This window comes from Ictidomys tridecemlineatus, chromosome 12 (genome assembly GCF_052094955.1).
Source record: "Ictidomys tridecemlineatus isolate mIctTri1 chromosome 12, mIctTri1.hap1, whole genome shotgun sequence".
NCBI lineage: Eukaryota > Metazoa > Chordata > Mammalia > Rodentia > Sciuridae > Ictidomys > Ictidomys tridecemlineatus.
Window position 1 is genome coordinate 101,827,929 of NC_135488.1, and position 22,038 is coordinate 101,849,966.

The window sequence follows — 22,038 nt, forward strand, 5'->3', positions numbered from 1 at the left end:
GTTTCATTCTAACTATAAAGGAAATGTCTCTTTTCTGTCTAGTTGAGTATTGTGTACTCTTCCTGAGTTACCAGTGCACTGAAGATGGTGTTTCTTTCCCCCTAGGATTTTTAGTTATTTTTAAGGGGAGAGTAGATCCAGGTACAAGGCTGCTTTGTTATTAGAAATAAAATTTAAAATAAATCAGCTTCTTAAGTCATGGAGAAAAGAGACAAAAGATAAATTTATTTTTTGCTTACCATTGTTCAGAGCTGTGAGTGGTCCATGAGGCATTTAGTGTTTTACTATTGTATTTTCTCTCTTCTTAGGGTTATAGACAGTAAAGTTTTAGTTGTAAAATATTGCCAGAGTTTCTAGGCTAAAGTATTAAAATAAGATGACTTGAGATAATGTAGCAAGTTTCTAAAAAGAGCGAAAGTTCTTACGAAAAAAAAAAAATAATTTGTTTTCCTTAAGTCAAAGGTGGACACCTTTATTTTATTTGTTTTCTATTTTTCTGTGGTGCTATGGATCAAACCCAGTGCCTCACACATGCCAGGCAAGTGCTCTACCACTGAGCCCCAGCCCCAGCCCCATTATGAATATTTCTTGATCCCTCCATTAAATTTTTTTAAAAATATTTTTTGGTTGTTGATGGACCTTTATTTTTATTTATTTTTTATTTTATGTGGTGCTGAGAATCGAACCCAGTGCATCACACATGCTAGGCAAGCATGTTATTCAAATTTACCAGTTATTCAAATATAAAAGTGCAGATGGTCCATCCTGGTCCACAGTGGCTTCTTTTTTGTACTGGGTATTGAACCCATGGGTGTTTTCCCACTGAACTACATCCTCAGTCTTTTTTAAGTTTTTGGTTTTGAGACAAAGTTTGCTAAGTTGCTGAAGTTCTCTCTGAATTCTGAGTCTGATCTTGAACTTGGGATTCTCCTACCTTAGCTTCCTGAGTCGCTGGGATAAGTGCCATTGCACCCAGTTTATAGTGGCTTCTTGATGACTTCTGAGACTATCATTCCATAGAATGTGTTTCTCTTTGTTGATTAAAGAGTGTATATTTTTTAAAAAATATTTTTTATTGTTGATGAAAGTTTTTATTTTTATTTATTTATTTGTAAGTGGTGCTGAGAATTGAACCCAGTGCCTCACACATGCCAGGCGCGTGCATTACTGCTGAGCCCCAGCCTGAAATTCTATATTTTAAACTTAAAAAACTAGTTGATAAATGTAAGTGTCCAGTTGTGAATGGAGCACCATACTTTAAAATTGTTGACAGCTTATTTTCTTCATGTTTTAGTTCATCTGGTTGATATCTGGAACATGATCGAAGCCTTTCGAGACAATGGCCTTAATACACTGGACCATAGCACCGAGATCAGTGTGTCCCGCCTGGAAACCGTCATCTCATCCATCTACTATCAATTGAATAAGCGCCTTCCTTCTACTCACCAAATCAGTGTGGAACAGTCCATCAGCCTCCTCCTCAACTTTATGATTGCCGCTTATGACAGGTAGTACCTTCCACGCTTGCTTCACTCAAGGAACACCTGTCACTTCATTGCTCTGTTTCTACACTGCCTTAGGCTAGTCCACTTAGAATCACAGTTAAAAGGGAAGCTCGTCAGTATAAGTCCCTTCTATCCAGTCAACAGTGACTTAACTGTCCCGGAGCACCTCATGTTAAGCTCTCTAGTATCAAGGAGAATCACAATGCTTGACATGTTGTTGAGTTCAATTGCAGATATCTTAACCTAGTTGTTCTCTCTCTAGTGACATATATCTAAGTTGTGAGTGTGATTATGAGGCTTTCTAGTTGACTTTTAAGTATCTTTTCTTTAATCTGTAACATTAAGTGCCTTTGGACTAAAGTATCTTGTTTTGTCTTTATAAATATCGAGGAACTTATTAAAAATTTTTTTTTTCAGTGCAGGACATTGGTAAACTTACATCAAGAGAAGAAAATTATTTAAATGTATCCCAAATTAAAATGTAAATGAGTGAAACACTTGTATTCATAGAGAGTTAAGTTGATGTTATGAAAAAGAAAACCAAAACAATCATGCAGGATGGAAGCAGAAGCTAGCAGTTACATTCCAGGAGCTGAGAGCTCATATGTCTGCTTTCTGTTACTCTGTTGGCTGTTTGGTTTGGATTGATTAATTCTGTCTGCTTCATTTTTTTTTTTCTCTATAGGCTTACTTTGAGTTCATACCTTCGTAAAATGTTATTAATTATACTTTAAACAGTGAAAATTCTGTTAGTGATGAAACTAATTGTATCAAAGTAAAACTTTGTATCAAAGTTAGGTCACAATTAGATAGTTACTAAATGTACAACATGTTTATAAGATGTTACCTGATTATATATTATAGATATTTAATAGAAAATTATTTAAAGGAAATTTGTCTTATTAAAATCAGAATATCCTAGAGACATGAGTCCCAGAATCCTAATGCCACTTTTTTGTAGATCAGTGAATCCATAAGCTTAATTTTACATTATCTGAGGATAAGAACCCTTAGTGAAAATTGTTATTCTGTGATGAGTAAGCAGTACCTTATCATGACACTGACCCACTGAGTATGTCAGTTCAAGGGGTCACAACACAAATCAATTTAAGAAGCACTTTTATAAAAAGACAGAAATAAAAATATCTACTACCTGGGCTGGAATTGTGGCTTAGTGATAGAGTACTCACCTGGCGCGTGTGAGGTCCTGGGTTCGATCCTCAGCACCTTATAAAAATAAAATAAAGGTATTGTGTCCAACCACCGCTAAAACATAAATATTAAAAAAGAATCTACTATATTCTAAAAATGATAAGCAGGGATTAAAAACTTTTATTCAATAGTCGCATCAAGTTAAATACTATGGTGTCTGAGCTGCTGTAAGAAAATATGTTAAACTGATCAGCCTAGGTGTCTATCATTGGATGAATGAATAAAGAAAATATGGTACAAATACAAAGTGGAGTTTTATTCAGCCATAAAGAAGAATGAAATTATGTCATGTGCAGGAAAATTATGAAATAATTATGAAATTATTATGAAATAAGCCATACTCAGAAAGTCGAGGGTTGTATATTTTTTCTCACATATGTGGAAGTTAGCGATGTAAAGGAAAGGAAGGGTGGGGGTGGGTTATCTCATGAAAATTGAAGGGAGATCAGTAGAGTAGAGGAAAGGGACCAAGGGGAGGGCCGAGAGGAGAGAAAAGGAAGTACCTGGGAATGATATTGGCCAAATTATAGTGTTACATTGTGTGTATTTATGAGTATGTAATAACAAATTCCACTATTATACACAACTGTAATGCACCAATAAAAAATAGAAAAAAAAGCACCATAAACACAGTTGCTGACAGTTGTGGAGGCTGGAAGACCAAGAACATGGGCGAGATTGTATGTTGTAAGGTCCTGCTTTCTGGCTCTTAGATGACAACTTGCTGTATCTTCACATGGTGAAAGGGGCAAGGGATCTCTCTGGAGCCTCTTTTTTTTTTTGGTGCTGGAGCTCAGACTCAGGGCCTTTGTGCATGGGAGGCAAATACTCTACCAACTAAGCCATGTTCCCCAGCCCTGCCTCTTATATGGGGATTAATCCCATTCATGAGGGCTTCACTCCCAAGACCTAGTCACACCTCCCCAAATACCCCACCTTCTCATGCTCTCTTGTGACAGAGACATTCAGACCCTAGCAAATGGCTAAAGAATGGAGGAAAGGAAGAGTAAAAAGATAGAAACATAGGAGCAGAAGGCACACAGATATCCTGGGATGGATTCAGAGAGAACTGGACACGTGCAGAAAAAGACAAAAAGAATAACTGGACAGTCAACCAGATGAAGACAGATGGGTAGATGAGTTCGCTGAAAACACTAGCAAATCCAGAAAGATGAGTGAGTGACGAGGAGGAGGGTGAGTTTGGTGATAGTCAAGTCCCTAAGTTTAACACTTTGACCATGGGTATTAGAATCTGTTATCCTGTCTTTTTTTTTTTTTTTTTTTTTTAAGAGTGAGTGAGAGAGAGGGGGACAGAGAGAGAGAGAGAGAATTTTAACATTTATTTATTTTTTCTTAGTTCTCGGCGGACACAACATCTTTGTTGGTATGTGGTGCTGCTGAGGATCGAACCCGGGCCGCACGCATGCTAGGCAAGCGTGCTACCGCTTGAGCCACATCCCCAGCCCCCTGTTATCCTGTCTTTACTAACCTTGACATCTGCATATGATAAGAACTTATTTAACTCTCTAGACATTTAAAATTGGTTTTCTGGGGCTGTGGCTGTGGCTCAGTGGTAGAGCACTTGCCTGGCACGTGTAAACCACTGGTTCGATCCTCAGCCCCACATAAAAACAAATAAATAAAATAAGGGCATTGTGTCCATCTACAACTAAAAATATTAGGAAAAAAAACCAAATTGGCTTTCTTTCTTTTTTGGGGGAGCCGGGGGTATTAGGGATTTAATTGAGGGGCATACAACCACTGAGCCACCTTCCTAGCCCTTTTTATTTTTTATTTTGAGAGAGGGTCTCACTAAGTTGCTTAGGGCGCTGCCAAGTTGCTGAGGCTGGCTTTGAACTTTTGATCCTCCTGCCTCAGCCATCCAAGCCCCTGGGATTACAGGTGTGTGCCACCATGTCCAGCTAAAATTGACCTTCTTATACTGGAAAAAAGAAAGGATCTGTTTATCAGAATTTTTAGAAAATCAGAGCATTATGTTGTTAAATACTTCAGGTATTAGTCTTTTTATTGAACGGTCAATTTATTTAGGCTGGAAAGTCCCTTTGATGTGCAGATTACCTAGTTATTTCAACTGAGTCAGGTTTTGTATTTCATAATTCCTCAAGGTTAAAATTGAAGGCAAATATTTAATCTTAACTTTCCTCACTTTCAAATATATATATATATATATATATATATATATATATATATATATTCTTTTTTGCCAAATGGTTTCTGATTATTATAATAGATTATAAGACCCTAAAACAACAGGAACAAATGGGGTCTGAGACTTCCTTCCAGAAATAGTATTTTCTGAGGATTTAATTTTTTAAATGCTTGAGTTTTAAATACTTTACATTTTAACATCACATACTTTATGTAATGTTACATTTAACACACTTCACATTTTAAAACGTTGAAAAATACAGAGTTCCATTACAAACACCTGTGTGTACAACCTTGGCAAAAGCCGCAAAAACATGGATAGCCTCATTCTTCCCACCTCTTGGGTCCCCCACCACTGCAGTGCAGGTTATTCAGTGGTCTGGTCCAACCACCGGGCAGAAGTTGACTATCTACATTCCCAGCAGAAGGGAGAGATCTGCCTTCCTGTTCTGCATTGAGACACTTTCACATTCTAGTGCTTTTTATTTACAGATCCCTTTCTGTTTCAGCTCTTGGTATTAGTTCAGTGTCTTTAGCTGTGAGGAAGAGAAAGCTGCTTACATGGGCTTTTACAGTAACTGGGGCCAGAGGGAGGCCGGCCTTGGATCTTGGTTGCATTAAGCCCTGGCTTCATTTCCTTACTCTGCTTCCAGCTATGCCTTCCTATCAGGTTCACCCTTAGGCTGACTTCAAGAAATGCTTGCTAGCAGCCACTAAATGCATCCTTTTTTAGGTATAGGTAGAGGGAGAGAGCCACCTTTTCTCACCATCAAATAGAAATAGCTGAACTTCCCTCTGAAACTGTGCCCTTAGGTCAGATATGTGGAGGTGTTGTGTCTCATAGCTCAAACACATCAGGGTGTGTGTCTCTGGAGCAGAGAATGGTTTAATCTCACTTTGATCACATGCTACTCTGTGGTAGGAATGGGTAGATTAGATATGAGGGAGACAACTGCAGTGGTCACCCTAAGCTTCATGCAGTACATCATAAACTTGTGGAACCCTTTCTCATGAAATGATCCCACTGTCCACTCAGTTTCTTAAACCTGAAATCTGAGAATCATTTATAAGTCTTCCTTCTCCTCTCGTCCCCACATCCAACCAATTACCCAGTCCTGTCATTTCTACTTCCTGATATCTCAGGTGTGATGCTTTTCTCCAGTGTGTCTTCACCTTCCCCTGGACTATTGCCCTGGTTGCTCACTGATCATTTTGTAGTACTTTCTTCTCTCCCTCATTTATTCGGTTTTAGGGATAATAAACATCCATGCACCCGCTATCTAATCCAGAAATACTACTATTGGCAGTAACTTCCATTTATCTCTATGCTGTCTTGTCCCGTCCCACTGTCCTGAACCTAGTTCAGGTTAACACTATCCTGATTTGTGTTACCCTTTTGTTGCTTCTGAAATACAGTTTGTCACATATATAGGGATAAAGTATTGTTTAGTGAGTGTTCTGTTTTGTTGCAGTGCTGGGGATTGAACCCAGGGACTCACACATCTAGGCAAATGCTCTATTGCTGAGTTACATCCTCAGTGTTTTATTTAGCTTTTCTTCACTGTTACCAAAAGACCTGATAAGAATAATTTTGGAGGAGGAAAAGTTTATTTGGCTCCTGGTTTTAGAAGTCTCAGTCCGTAGATGGTTGACTCCATTGCTCTGGGCCCGAGATGATGCAGAACATCATGGTGGAAGGGTGATGAGGAGGAACGCAACTCAGGACATTGCAATCAGGAAGCAGAGAGAGCTCTGTTCATCAAGGACAAAATATAAACCCCAAAGGCATACCCACAGTGACCTGTCTCCTCCAGCCACACCCTACCTGCCTTCAGTTACCACCCAGTTAATCCATGTCCGTGGATTAATGAACTGAGTAGGTTAAGACTTTCATAACCCAATCATTTCACCTTTAAATTTTCTTGCATTGTCTCACACTTGAGCTTTTGGAGGATACATCATATCCAAAGCACAACACTCAGCTTGATTATTGTTTTAATTATTTTTATTTAGTTATAAAAAGAGTCTTATGCTGGGGATATAGCCCAGTTGGTAGAATGCTTGTCTCATATGCACAAGGACCTGGATTCAATTCCCCAGCAAAAAAAAAAAAAAAAAAAAAGGTGTTATGGGGCTGGGGATATAGCTCAGGGATAGAGCACTTGCCTAGCATGTGCAAGGCCCTGGGTTCAGTCCACAGTATTGCAGAAGAAAAAATAATAATAAAAAGGTGTCAGGATGCTGTATATACTATTATCTGCTTTATTTTTTCACCTATTGACATTATTTTAGATGCATTCATGTTGCATGCAGCTGTAGACCTATCTTATTGTGAGTTATTGTTCTAAAATTTTCATATACTAATTCTGAGAGGGCATTCTTCTTTGATAGCTACTGTTTTCTCATTTTTGCTCCTGTGTAGGAGAGGATAATATTTCATAATGAGTTCCTGAGAAATTTATTTTATACTTTATTTCTGACGATTGAATATCTTTTTTCCTCTTGTGTTTTTTAAGCATTTTTTTTAGTTGTACATGTACACAATATATTTATTTTAATTTATTTTTATGTGGTACTGAGGATCGAACCCAGAGCCTCACACATGCGAGGCAAGCACTCTACTACTGAACTACAACCCCAGCCCTCCTTTTGTGTTTTTTCATCAATTTCTGCCTTATAAATGAGTCTGTGGCCTTTGCCAAAAGTGTTAGTTCAGAGGTATGATGAAATTCCACCTTAAAAATGAAACAAACCTATAAGAAAATAATATACCTATTGAAGCTAGGTTTGGATAAAATCTATAAACAGTGAATATTGAACTTATCGTTGAACAGTCCAGGCTTAGTGTTTGTTATCTAAAATAATACTTAATAGAAAACATCCTTGCTAATTTGAATAACCTAAAGATTCCTTTAGTGTAATAACTTATACATAAAGATGTTACTTAACTTACTGTGGGTTATATCCCAATGAGCACATCATAAGTTGAAAATGCATTTAATACATCTAAACTACTAAACATCCTAGCTGAGCAACACAGTGCACCTAGAGTACCTGCTGTTTACTCTTATGACCACATGGCCCACCAGGAGCTGATCACGTGACTGGGAGATGTAGCTGTAGACTCTGTCCTGCAATGAAGAGAGCATGACCTACTGCATTTTGCTAATTTCAATCCAGATTGAAAATTTGAGCTGGCTACAGTGGTGCACTCCTGTAACACCAGATCCTTAGGAGGCTGAGGCAACAATATTGCCAGTTTGAGCCAACCTTGCAACTTAGTGAGGTCTCAAAATAAAAAAGACTAGGATGTAGCTCAGTGGTAGAGTGCCCCTAGGTTTGGTCCCCAGTATTTAAATTTTTAAAAAGTTCAAAATTTGAAGTATGATTTTTACTCATTGTGTATTGCTTTTCACACTATCACAAAGTCAAGGAATATTTAAGTCAAACTGATATAAGTTGGGGACCATCTATTTTGTTTTAAAATTTATGATAGTTATATGAAATATTTCCTGTTGTTTGAAAATATGGTTAGCAATAATTTTATAGTCTTCTTTTAGCAGTTTTTTTTTTTTAATTTTTTAACATTTATTTATTTTTTCTTAGTTCTCGGCGGACACAACATCTTTGTTGGTATGTGGTGCTGAGGATCGAACCCGGGCCGCACGCATGCTAGGCGAGCGCGCTACCGCTTGAGCCATATCCCCAGCCCCTTTTAGCAGTTTAATTTGAATACTTTTTAAAAAAATATATATTTTTAGTTGTAGTTGGACACAATATCTTTATTTTATTTTTATGTGGTGTTGAGAATCGAACCCAGGGCCTTGCACATGCTAGGTGAGTGCTCTACCACTGAGCCATAACCCCAGCCCCTTGAATATCTTTAAATGATTTTATAGTTGCCTTTTAATAGTAGACATTTAAAGCAAAATAGTATAAAACAGTGTGTGCTTTGTCTGTGTGAGGCCTTGGGTTCAATTTCCAGCAACAAACACACACACACACACACACACACGCAAAGCAGAAACAAACTAGTCCATTTAAAAAGCGCAAAGCAGAAACAAACTAGTCCATTTAAAATTGAAGCAAATTGAATTCTGAATCTGCCCGACTAGTGGAGTACTGAGTGGACATGGCTGAAAAAATGATAATATCAGGTTACAGTCTGCCTCAGTGATTTCCAAACAAAACTATAATTTCCTGGGCGGCACATACATTTTATGTGTTTGGTTACAGTATGTACTTATGTCCCTACTTGTTCTTAGAAGTGTTCAAGATGACAAGAAAAATATCAGCCAAATAAAATTAGGGTGTTGTGCTGAATGGGAAATCGCCCACCCCCGCAGCAGGTTTCACTCTTTAGGTTCTGATCACAACTGTTTTAGGACATTTTCCAAGAAATAATACGGAATGGGCTAGGGGTCTTGAATGTTTAAAATAGTGAAGTCCTAAGTGGGAGGATTTAGTAAAAATGGAGAAAAACTGCTGCTCTGAGGAGGACAGGAGTGGAGCCTGGGGCCTGCATCTCTCCTTGGGGTTGGTGACTGTGTACTACTGTAGGATGTGGTGGGATGTGTGCCTGCAGCTCCTCTGGAGTGCCCATCGGTGGAATCAGGGGACAGAGAGGAAGGAGGGGAGCACTCTTCACCTTACTCTGTGGTTTGTAGCTTCTCTTCAAAGAAGTCATTGTTTGTGCCAATTTCCAAACAAGAATCTTCTGGTTTCAAGATAGGCAGACCTTTGGGAGAGTTTGACTATTTGTTAATATTTCAGATTTCTTTATGTTTATTTTTTTGTGCTTATTTCATCCTGCCTTTTTATAGTGTGTGTGTATATATATATATATATGTATTTTTTTTCATAAAAAGCAGAGGATACTTTTTCTGAGGTATTGCCTTTTCCTTGCCATTGTTTTCTTCTCCAGGCCACTCGGTGTATCACCTCCGGATAATCTGATGAAGACACTACTCTTATCATGTAACTCACCCTTCTCTGTGGGTCTGACTGCACTGGTCCTTACCTTCCTGCTCGCCAGGCTTTAGTTAAATTCCCTGAGGTGCTTCTGTGATTTTCCAGTGGACATGCTCATCTCTGGCTCCTTTGCATGGGCTGCCCCCAACCTCACCCCTGCCCACTCTGCCCGGAGTACCATCTCCCTTTCATCTGTCATCCAAATCTTTTGTCCTTTTCAGGGTTCGCTTCAAGTTTTTCTCTATGGCATTGCCTTCCTTATTATCACCAGCCTCATTTTCACCCCTCTGATGACCTATAGTTGTCTGTATCATTTTTATTTTTTAATTATATGATATTCTGAACTACATCCAAAGTGTACAGATGAGATTGAAAGTTTTTGAGAGTACAGATTCTTTTATATTTATTTGATTCTTCAGTTAGTACAGTGCTGGGTTTTTCATAAATGTCTGAGGTAGAAATGAAAAGCAGCAGGCATTCTGATTGTGGCAAAATTGAATAATATTCCAAGTTGATTTTACTTGATTAAGCTGTTTGACATTTTTTTTGCCAAGTGGGTTCTTGATTTGCAGTTGATTATCGCATAATCTATTCACTGTGGAATTTTATAAATTAAGATTAATTGGAAAAATATGAGTTTTTGAAAATCACAGAGAAATGCTTATTCCTCTTAGCAACGTGTGATAATTGGACTGGTAATAGTGTTTCTAAAGTAGAAGTCTATTTTCATACAAGAATTACTAATTTATGCTTGGCAGCATCCACAACTGTTTGCTAAAGATGTCAAAATAGCTTGTGTTCTTAAGTAAAAAGACATTCCCCATAGCCTTGTTTTCAAAAGTATTAATTTGAATCGCAAGCCCATATTTGGCACTGCACAGCCAAGAAACAAATCGTTCAGATGAGGTTAGTTTAAATACCAAAAGGCAGAATTTGGGACTTTATTAAACTGAAATGAACAATTTCCCAGTCACAGGGCACAGGCGAGGATTGCAGAGGCTTCTGATGATACCTGTGTGTTCAGATACACAGTGTTTATTCAGAGTGACTCACTGTTTGCTTTACTTGGAGCAGAGCTGATGGTGTTTTCTGTGTTGGATAATAAGAACTCTTTTTAGAAGTCATGTGAGTGGTTAAGTGTGTAAAATGATAGGTCTATGGAAATGAACCATGCAGAGAAGTCTGGGAATCTGTGTATTCCTTGGGGGAGGGTGTCCCTGGAAGGCTTCCCTCTGGGTGGGGTTGAAATATTAACATAGCAAGCTTCCTGTGTATAGCCATCCTCGACAGACAGTACCTTCTTAAAAATTATTTATGTATTTTATGTTTTAATTAGTCAGATAGTACCTTTTTCTCCTTTGATTTTGTTATCTTTGGATGGGGGTTAGTTAATATTCCCTGTTAGTTGCGTTGCATTTTAAATATTGACTTACTAATCAACTACGCAGGCTATTGTAGGTCACATGTTAAGTGAGTTATATTATTTTTGATGAAATTAGGTTAAGTGTCTTTCTCTAACCTTGTTTGATTTGAATTGATTCTGTACAGGGTCTTATTTACATAGGAAGTGGTGAAAACATAGGCATTTGTGTGGTTGTAAATGCCTTGACCAGGGGCAATTGACTATTCAATTTTAAGTGCAATTTGATCAGTGTATAAAGAATAATGTCAGATGTCTGGTGGGAAGGATCAAGTATAAGTTCTTCCAGAAGAATCAGTTAGCTCAAGAGCATCATCATGGGGCACTGGTCTGCTGGATGACTGCAGTTTCTCTCTGCATGCTCCTAATTGCAGAGGAAGGATGCAGGAGTTGTGAAAAGTGTTAGAAATGTAAAAGTGACACTCTGACTTTGCTTTGTTTGGGGACCGTGTCTGTATAGGAAGTTGCAGTTAGGTTTAAGGTAGACTGACAAGAAAAATATTTATGGCAAAGGGCTCAGTGTGGAAGCCAGGCCTTTTATTTTTTGGTACTAGGGATTGAACTCAGGGGCTCTTTACCACTGAGCCATACCCCCAGCCCTATTTTATTTTGAGACAGGGTCTTGCTAAGTTGCTTAAGGCCTCATTAGGTTGCCAAGGTTGGCCTTGAACTTGTGATCCTCCTGCCTCAGCCTTCCAAGTTGCTGGGATTACACATGAGTGCCACCATGCCAGCTGAACAGATTCTTTTTTTTTTTTTTTTTTTTTAAAGAGAGAGTGAGAGAGGAGAGAGAGAGAGAGAGAGAGAGAGAATTTTTAATATTTATTTTTTTTAGTTTTTTTTTTTTTTAGTTCTCGGCGGACACAACATCTTTGTTGGTATGTGGTGCTGGGGATCGAACCCGGGCCGCACACATGCCAGGCGAGCGCGCTACCGCTTGAGCCACATCCCCAGCCCCAGATTCTTAAACTTAAGCACTCACTAAGCATTTCCTCAAATCTCTTCTGTCTTAAATTCACCTTTAATTTCAAATACCTCTACTTTTCTGACACCTAAAACTCCTTGATATATATACACACACACACACACACACACTCTCTCTCTCTCTCTCTCTCTCTCTCTCTCTTTGTCTCATGGAAGTACACACTGACACTTTGATGCATATCCCTTCACCCTCAATAAAGCATTTTACATTAAGCACTGGCAGAGAGGAGAGGAGATCTGTGGTTTGTTGGGTGGAGGGTTATGTGGAGATTGCCATTTAGCTGTTGTGGACAAGAGAAATGGTTGTAAACATGGGTATGAGAGATGAACTTGTTAAAGGACCGTACATTGCTGGTAATAATTGAGGGGTTGATGAGTCCTCTTACTGTAAACATCCTGATCTAGCTTATTATGTAAATGAACTTGATTGAAGACCAGCCATGGAGACTAGTAATAATATTAATGAATGGAAGAGAATAAAAGTGTTTTTTTCTGCTTCAGGTTAATTGAAAATTATATCCATTATTCTATATTTGAATATAAGACCAAATCTTAGGACTATTATATGTAACAACAGAGTCCAATTAGAGAATGTTTTGAATAATGACTGGGAAGTATAAAATATTAGTGTCTAAAATATTATAAAGATTAGGAAAAATGTTGGGTAAGTGCTAATTATCATACTAATTTTTAGAAGTAAAGATATCATAGTACCCAGTAAGACCTGTTGTTGTAAGGAGTTTACAGATACCCATTCCTGGGTCATACCACCTTTTTCACTGAGGAGCTTAAAGTCAGCCTGGCTCCCTTGTTAGTGTATTGGGCTCTGTTACACTCTCCTGTTTGTGCAGGTGTCATTAGTTTCTTCTCTGTAGCAAGGAACAGATATTATTTGGTCTCTTTGAAGGAAGAAAGTGAGATTTGGAACCAGAAAGATTTATACAAACATATGTTAATTTTCTTAAATCTTTCATTATGATAAATCTTTAGTTTTTTTATTGACAACAAAATAAGAACTAAGTCTTAGTATCACATTCAAAGCTCTGTGTTGGCGGTTCTCAGCTCTGGACCATATTAAAATTACATGGGGAATTTTTTAAACATGAGGATTAAACCCAGAGGCACTTTACCACTAAGCCACACCCCCATCCCTTTTAATATTTTACTTAGAGACAGGGGCTCACTGAGTCTCACTGAGTGGCTGAGAGCCTCATTGAGTTGCTGGGGCTGGCTTTGAACTCGTGATCCTTCTGCCTTAGCCTCCTGAGCTTCTGGGATTACAGGCGTGCGCCACCATGCCCAGCTCCCTTTTTGTGAGTTTTATTAAGATTTGTGAAATAATAAGAAATATAAGTTGGGCACAGTAACACATTTCTCTAGTCCCATCTACTAGGGAGGTCAAGTCAGGAGCATCACAAGTTTGAGGTCAACCTTGGCAACTTAGTGAGACCCCATCTTAAAATGAAAAATAAAAAGGACTGGAGATGTAGCTCAAGTTGGAAAGTACCCCCCCTCCCCTTCCAAAAAAACTAGAGAAATATACATATTGGTTTCTGTCCCCAGTTCTTGGCACAGAGCTTTTGAAACCTTTGGCATTTCTCAGAGATGGGATACCAGGAGAAGCTTCAGCTTTAAAGTTTGGTCTCCGCCCTGGTTCTTGAGACTGAGCTTTTAATACTGGGTAAATAGTGTCCATAGGGGAATCTTGATCTTTGACCCTGCCTCCTGGCAGGGCACTCCTGAGACCTAGGTAAATTCCTGATGATAGGAATGTCTGACAACTCTCCTAAATCCCTTGGAATTTCCTGGGTGTTAGGAACATCTTTTGTTCTAATGAGGTGATTTTAGGTGGCCTCTCTGAATTCCCTCAGGATGGAGGTTGGTTGCCAAGAGAACTGACATGTGTGATAAGAGGGTTGGAACTTTTAGCCCCATCTCCCAGCTTTGGGGAGTGGAGAGGGACTGAAGATTAAGTTAATCAGTGATTTCATCATTCATGCTCATGCAATGAAGCTTTATAAAAAACCCCAAATGTCCAGGAAGGGCATGGAAGCTCTGCACATCTTCCCGCATACCTCACCCTTATGCAGCTCTTTCATCAGTGTGCTTGGTAGTGTCCTTTGTGAATAAACAGTAGACATATTTCCCTGAATTTTGTAAGCACTCTAGCAAATTAATTGAATGCAAGGAACGGGTTGTGGGGATCCTTGATGTATAGCTGGATGGTCAGAAGTGTAAATGACCACCTACAACTTCAGCTGGCTTTGGAAGTAAGGGCAGTGTTGTGGGATATCATGGGAGATGAGGGGTCTCTGAAGAAGGGTCCAAGGATTTCCTGGAGAGAAGGGGAACTGGACTCAGGACCAGCAGTGTTCTTGGCATACGTGACAGAAAAGAATTTCAATGTGCTCATCAAAGGTGGAAACAGAGGTTAATTTAGGGAAGTAGATACACATTCAAGTGAGAATGAGAGCAATCTCCAGGGAAGTCTTTTGGGGTAAAGCAAGAAGTACATATTCAAGGGAGAACGAGAGTTGTCTTGAGAGTGAGAGATGCATTTTGGGGGTTCCCAATTTTTTTAAAGGAAAGTTGGCGGGGGCGGGGATATGGACAGGTATGTAGAAATGGTATCATTCTGGTGATCTCATGATAGCTCCTGGTGGTGTGGTCAGTCTCAGGGTTCCTAGGCTGATGTGGTGTTCATTATTTGATCAAGAGGTAGCATTGGAAAGTCTCCTAAATTATAGGTTTCTTGAAATATCATGTCTCTTTACTTAATCTGTTTTTCAGGGGACGGGGTTAATTTAACAGTGCCCAGGTATTACAGATTTCCCAGAAATTTGGGAAGTAGCACATCTGAAAAAGAGACTGGCTTGGGTGTGACGGGCCTGGAAAAGTATGTGGAACTTATGAAATAAAATATTTTTTATCCTGTTCTTCTTCTTTATGACTCCTTTGTACTCATTTCTTCTTTCTTCTATCTTACTTCAAGATCTGATCTATCTCCAAGTAGAGAGTAGCAGAATTGAATTGACTTGGAAGAGCTAGTGTCTGCTGCAGAATTGCTTGGTGTATGGGAAGATATCCCCACATATCTGGTGTCAGAGTGATGTGCTAGATTAAGTGCTGTGTAAAAGGCAGGAAAAATAGTATCTCTCCTCCTCACCTCTGAGGATTGCATTGAATAACAACAGGATTCTAATTGAGTTAAGGAGAACTAACATGTTAACAATTTGAATTTTCTGCTTCATGAACTTGAATATTTTAGGTATATCTTTAAGTCTTCTTTGATTTCTTTTGACAGTATTTTGTAGTTTTCAGCATATGGATCTTGAAAATATTTTTAAAAGGCTTTTTAAAAATATTTGTTTAGTTGTAGATAAACACACAGTATCTTTATTTATTTTTATGTGGTGCTGAGGATCGAACACAGTGCCTCACATATGCAGGGCAAGCACTTTACCACTGAGCTACAGCCCCAGCCCCTAAAAGGCTTTTTATCAAAGTATTTTATATTTTATGTGCTAGTATGTTTTAGTTTCTTTTAGTTTACAAATAAAATTGAATTTGTGCTTTGAGCTTGTATTCTGCAACCTTGCTAAACTCATGTGTTATAGTGTTTTTACCAAGTTTTATAGTTTTTTTTTTCCCCTTTTGGTAGGTTTACTGGGATTTTATAAATACCTGGTCATATTTTCTGGAATAGACGAGTTTTATTCTTCCAATCTGCATGCTTTTGTACCCTTTCCCTTTTTTTGTCCTCTCTCACCAGCCAGGTTCCCAGTGTCATGTTTAAAAGGAGCAGTCATTCTTGACTTGATCTTAGGGCAAAAGCAATCAGTTTTTCAAAAGTAAGTTTGGTGTTAGGTGCTGTTATTACTATTCTTAAAGATGCCAAATAGAGAAAATTTCTTTTCCTACTTCTCCGAAAGTATTAGGAATTGAGGCTGAATTTAATTCTTCTTTGTTAAGTGCCTCCTCATACCCTGGAGGCAGCCAGGGCTCTTGCTTTCTTACTATTTCACAGATGGTTTATACATATACAAATAGTATGTAAGGATATATTTTTCTTTTTCCTTTTAAACATGATTGCTAGACAATATTCTAACTATTATTTTGTTCTATACATGTATACATTCTTGCTTGCTTTTTAAAAAAATTTAACAGTATTATATATTATTCTTTAGCTTTCATATATTCTCAATCTTTTTAAAAAAATACTTATTTTTCAGTTATAGGTAGACACATGTCTTTATTTTTACTTTATATGGTGCTGAGGATCTAACTCAGTGCCTCACACATGCTGGGCACCACTCTATCTCTGAGCCACAACCCCAGCCCTGTTCTCATTCTTTTTTGACAGCATAGTCAGTCTTTTGTTAATGAACATTTGGGAATTTCCAGTCTTTTGCCTTTAGAAAATACTTCAGTAAATAACAATGAATATGCACATTTGAAGCCATCATTTTAGACTTCTTGAGTGTGTAAATTATTTGGGAGGCGAACAGTTTTTTCCCCCCTTTGCTTCCCTGCTTTAACTGTGTCTAGATAATATGCTGTCTTTTGTTAAGGGCTCAGTTACCACAGAGAGAATAAAATTGTTGCGTTTCACACCAGCTCTTGTGCTTAGTCTAGGTGTGAGTTGACTCCTCACCTATCATTAACATAATTCACATTTGTCATAATTTCTTTTCTGTAGTATCAGAGCCATCAGTGATAATCACCTTGGAAGTCAGTAGGAAGGAAGGCTTTTCCTTGCAAAGGCATTTCCTAGGTGCCTGCTCTTCCCTTACAGTTATCTCAGACTCCTGGTGTAGTCTTTATCATCTTGCCAGATCTTAGGCCACTGGTTTGACTTTGACTCACTGATAGCTCTTTTAGGTTCCTAAAATTCCACTCCTCCTAACATAGTAATCCTTTGGGTTTTGCCTTTCTTGTACCATGAGGTATTCTTCATCATTTCCAGATGCTGTATTGTCTTTATGTGGAACAGTGTTTTTATTTCTGAAGAGTTATGTTTTTATCTGATGAATAAACTCAGCCACAAGAAAAATCTGAGTGTAACAAAAATTTGTATTTCCTTGCAGTTTTTTCACTGAGAATCTTCTGTTTTATAGACCATTTGTTTTTCTCAGATGTGATCTTTCTATATACAAAGGTGGTTTGGAAAGGGGAAACACTGTGTTAGGGCTTCTTTTAGTGAATATAAATGAATGATATTTGCTTTTCAAGACCAAGGTTATATCGCTCTCATTATTGTAAAAATATTTTATTTAAGTCACTGTGAAACTCTATGAGCGTAAGCTTTATAAAATTAACACAAAGACCCATCTTTAACTTACGTATGCCAAATTTAGCAATCAGTTGGTGACGTTTTTACCTGAATGAGACCAGGGCATAGCGGACAGCGTGGAACGTAGCCATGGACAGGGAGCCTCAGGGCTACTTGGTTCTGCTGGTGGTGTGCACCATGTCTTTAGGAATTCATTTTTCCAGTTCCTAAAAAAAGAATTAATATTACCATCCTCTCCCCTTTTTTCACAGTGGTATATTGGAAGATCTGAGAGAGGCAGGATTAAGATTTTTAGAATAAACATTTCTGTGGTGACAAAGGTTGTTACAGTAAAAACAAAGATGAATGTACTATAAAATCTTTAAAGCAGTGTGCACCCTGTTGTTTAGGGCATAACAATAAGCTTGTTATCCTGAAATAAGGACACATTTCTGAGTTATTTTCAAACCAGATGGTCCCTCAGTTTTGACTACTTTAAAACACCTCAGCTGTGGATTTAATGGGTTTAGGGGATAGGAAACAATTTTAGGTTCATCCATCTGGCCTCTGCCTACAGAACCAATAGAAGTTACTTTTTATGTAGTTTCTAAAACTCATTTCCAGATTATTCAGATTAGCTTTAGCATTCTTAGTATAAGATAAAGTCTTAATTATACAAAGGAAATTATACAAAGGAAAAAAGGCTTTTAAATGTTGCCGAATCAGTTTACTGGTTGCTCAATATTTAGTTATACATTTGATTGCTTTTGTGGTTCCAGATAGCAATTATTTCTAATATTTATTTTTCAGTGAGGGCCGAGGCAAGTTGACCGTATTTTCAGTTAAAGCTATGTTAGCAACCATGTGTGGTGGAAAAATGCTGGACAAATTGAGATGTAAGTATTTTCATATTATTTGAAAACTTTTCTTTTCAAATTAGGAGCTTTAAACAGTTTTGATGAATGTTTTGGAAGATGCCTTATTGAGCTTTTATTCTCTGTGTTTTGTATTTTATTTTACCTCCTCTCTTTGCAGCAACTGGCTCAGTATGTGAGTTACGCCACCTACTGTTCAAATGGAGAAGTTGGTTGATTTAATTGTTTTTTAAAGTGAAAAAACCAAAGAGGTTCAGAATAATAATGTTGATATTTTAAAAATCCTTCAAAAACTACTGTTTTCTATGTTACTACAATGTATTTGAAGATGATTATATTGAGAACTTTTACCTAATTAGAAAATAAATTTGATTGCCTTTGAGGGGTCTGGTCAAGCCCAACCTTTTCTTGATGACAACTTTTGGTCAGGTGGTATTTGCTGTGGTTAAACTATTCTCAGTACTTATAGTCAGGCTCAGCTATTTGGAAATTGATAGCCTTCCCTCCTGCAAGTTATCTTTTCTTTGTTGTTGTTTTGGTTTTCTGTTGACCAGTTTGGCATTTTATTATTCAGTAGATATTGTAAGAATGTGACTAGATGAAATCAGTGAAGACAAGAACTACAGCTATTTAATTTTTCTGATTGTGGTTTGTATTTATTCGATCATTAGGCGACTTGCTTCTGGACTGTGCCAAGCATTGTGCTAAGTGTTCTTCATATCGTTTCCTATGAAATCCTTAAAAATTCCTTCAAGCAGACGGTGGCTTTTTTTTTTTTGTTTGTTTTTTAATTTTATGGGGGAAAGCTGGGATTTCATCTGAATTCAGAGCACTGGTCTAGGCTACTGTGTCGTTTTCCCCCACGCCAGTACTGTAATGTGAGGCACACATGTTACAGAACCATGTTCGAGTACTTCCATACAAGCACCAGAGACAAAGGAGCTTGCCTCAGGTTTCAGGGAGATGGAGTTGAATCTGTGTGTTTTTTAATTTTTTTAAAAAAATATTTATTCTTTAGTTATCGGTGGACACAACATCTTTGTTTGTATGTGGTGCTGAGGATCGAACCTGGGCCGCACCCATGCCAGGCAAGCACACTACCGCTTGAGCCACATCCCCAGCCCCGAATCTGTGTGTTTTAACCAAGTGTTGAGATGCTCTCTGAATTCAACTGTGCTGTAGCATGTCTCATAAACTAGGTCTTGATGATTGCATACTTGGGATATTCCTTTGGGTTCTGCTTTTTTTTTTTTTTTAATTGAAAAAACAGAGGCTTGATCATCTCAGATTTGAGTGAGCTTTGGATGAGATTGCCTCATAGGCACATTTGTTCTCTCTGCTTTTTTTTTATGTGACGCATTGACATTGAAAGTTGGAAAGTTAGATGGCCCACAAGATCAGATTTAGATATTCTAAAGAACGATCTTAGATCATGTATTTGATCAACTCTTGTCCTGTTTATCTTCATTTCAAAATTGGCTGCAATGTCGTAAAGTGGTCATAAAAATTATTTTTTTATTTAGATACTTTTCTAAGGTTTTTTTTTTAAACATGATATCTCAAAATATTACTCTTTGGGACTGAAATCTTTCATATTTTCTTAATATGGAATGGTGTTTTTCTGAGGAAGATACATAGATGAATTTATATTTCATTGACATACACAAGAAAGTTGGAATCTTGTTTGAGTTTTAAATTGATGATGTTACCAGATGAAGAGGCTGGTTGGAAAATAGTAGTAGATTGATGGATTTTATTTAGCTGCATATTCTATTTTATTTATTTTTATGTGGTGTTGAGGCTCAAACCCAGTGCCTCATACATTCTAGGTAATACAGCCCCAGCCCCTAACAGCATATTCTAGATGATCCTAGAGTCTTTACATTTCTGTGATTAAATTTGCTACATTTATATGTAGTCGGCTCCCCTGGCACATTGTGAGTACTTAGAAATTTGCCAAATATACATTATTGAGCGAATACTAAAATCACTACAATTTTTTGTTGTTAACTGTTTAGTGAAAAAGTGCAAATTCCTCTAGTATATAAAGTATGGAAGGACCCATGTGGTGGCAGTTTGTGTTTTCTATGCTGATGGTCCAACCTATAGCCACAAGCATGCTAGTTAGGCAAGCACTTGACAGCAGTTTTTTTTGGTGTGCTTTGAACTTCTTGGAAAAACATAAATTGACCAAGATTCACTGGGCACAAGAACATGCATGCTACCGCAAATGGGATGTGTTGGTGTGCTCAAAATGCTTTCATTACACTTAGAATAAAGATTGAGATGATACAAGTTGTACTTGATTACTGATCTCTTAAGCACCGTGTTTATCTTATTCAGATACATAAAGATACATTTTTTTATGCTCATAATTATGGTTTTTCTACCAATGTAGCTCTGTTTAATTTTTATTGTACTGTAATTATCTTGACTTGGGAATTAGATGTTCAACGTAAGTGGACATTTTGGGTATTGAAAGCCTGTCTCCAGTTTTAAATTTCAACCACCCAGGGTGTAAACCACTTTAAAATGTGGCCAGTTTCTTCTCTTTACCAGAACTCACTGATCATAATTTAAACATCTTTCATTTGTTAGTGATGTCATTTTTTAATGTATTTAGGGATAAGTAAAGTTTAGGGTTGTTTAGTCCCTTCTCTTGAGACTGTAGTTGACCCATGGGATTAGGGGTGCTGACCCCCCCCCAGTAGAAAATCCACAAAATGCTTTTAACTCCTCAGTTCTTAACTGCTAGTAGCCTGCTATTGGCCAAAGGCCTTACTAATAACATAAACGATTGATTAACACTTTGTATGCTGTATGTGTTTTGTATGGTAGGAAATAGGCCAGAATGGTGAGAGATGGTTCACTAAAATATGCAGTTTTCTGGAGAAGTGGACTGCTCCTGCGGAGATGATTAGTATCACACATGTTCATGTGATGCAAGATGGGCTCACCTGCCCACTCTGATAGCACTAGGAGGTAGCTACAAAACATGGTAGTAGTACACTATGTACTACAGTTGATTTTATGCAGTGTGTTTCAATACTGTGTCTTTGCATTTGTTTACATTTCTCTCCACTGCAAGTGGTGCCATGTGTAGTTTGTGTGAAAGCTTTGATAAATTTTAACTTTTCATAGTTGATTTGTATAGAGTATAAATGACAAAATAGACTTATCTACATATATTTTATACATTTTTCATATTTTTTTCAGTATTTCTAAGTTATGAGGTTCATCTGTATATAAATAAGTAAGTGGACCTGAGCAGTTGAAACCAGTGTTGTTCCAGGGTCAGCTGTACTGTGCCTTGTAAATTCCTGATTGTTGTTGGAGGTAGAATGCATGTGTCCTTTATCACTGGTTAATGTGATGTTAACATTATACTAGTCTCTAGAAGTCTTTTTGCTTCTGATTTACTACTTTTCATATACTACTGAAAAAGAAAATCATAATGAAATTTCTTAGTATCTGTTTAAGCTAAAGATTCAGAGTGATTTCTCCATTATGAGATAACTCCATTATGAGAGAAGCACCTGGTTGTCAGTTTTGGCTGTTGTGAGAATCTTTCCCTTGGCTTTTAATTGAGGTGGCTGATTAAGGAGGCAACCAAAGTGAACTATAACTCTG

At 37.7% G+C, this 22,038-nt stretch overlaps 1 protein-coding gene across 16 annotated transcripts in view; it reads left to right on the forward strand.

The window, feature by feature from the left end:
• Positions 1 to 22,038, forward strand: part of Dtnb (dystrobrevin beta) — a 228,747-nt gene that overhangs the window by 46,252 nt on the left and 160,457 nt on the right. For 15 of the 16 annotated variants that reach the window (XM_078029556.1, XM_078029563.1, XM_078029553.1 and 12 more), the window contains exons 4-5: positions 1,295 to 1,508; positions 18,344 to 18,429. In XM_078029556.1, the coding sequence (XP_077885682.1) occupies positions 1,295 to 1,508; positions 18,344 to 18,429 (300 nt within the window). Of the gene's footprint in view, positions 1 to 1,294; positions 1,509 to 18,343; positions 18,430 to 22,038 lie in introns of those variants that run through there. The other variant, XM_040271432.2, reaches the window with a different exon arrangement.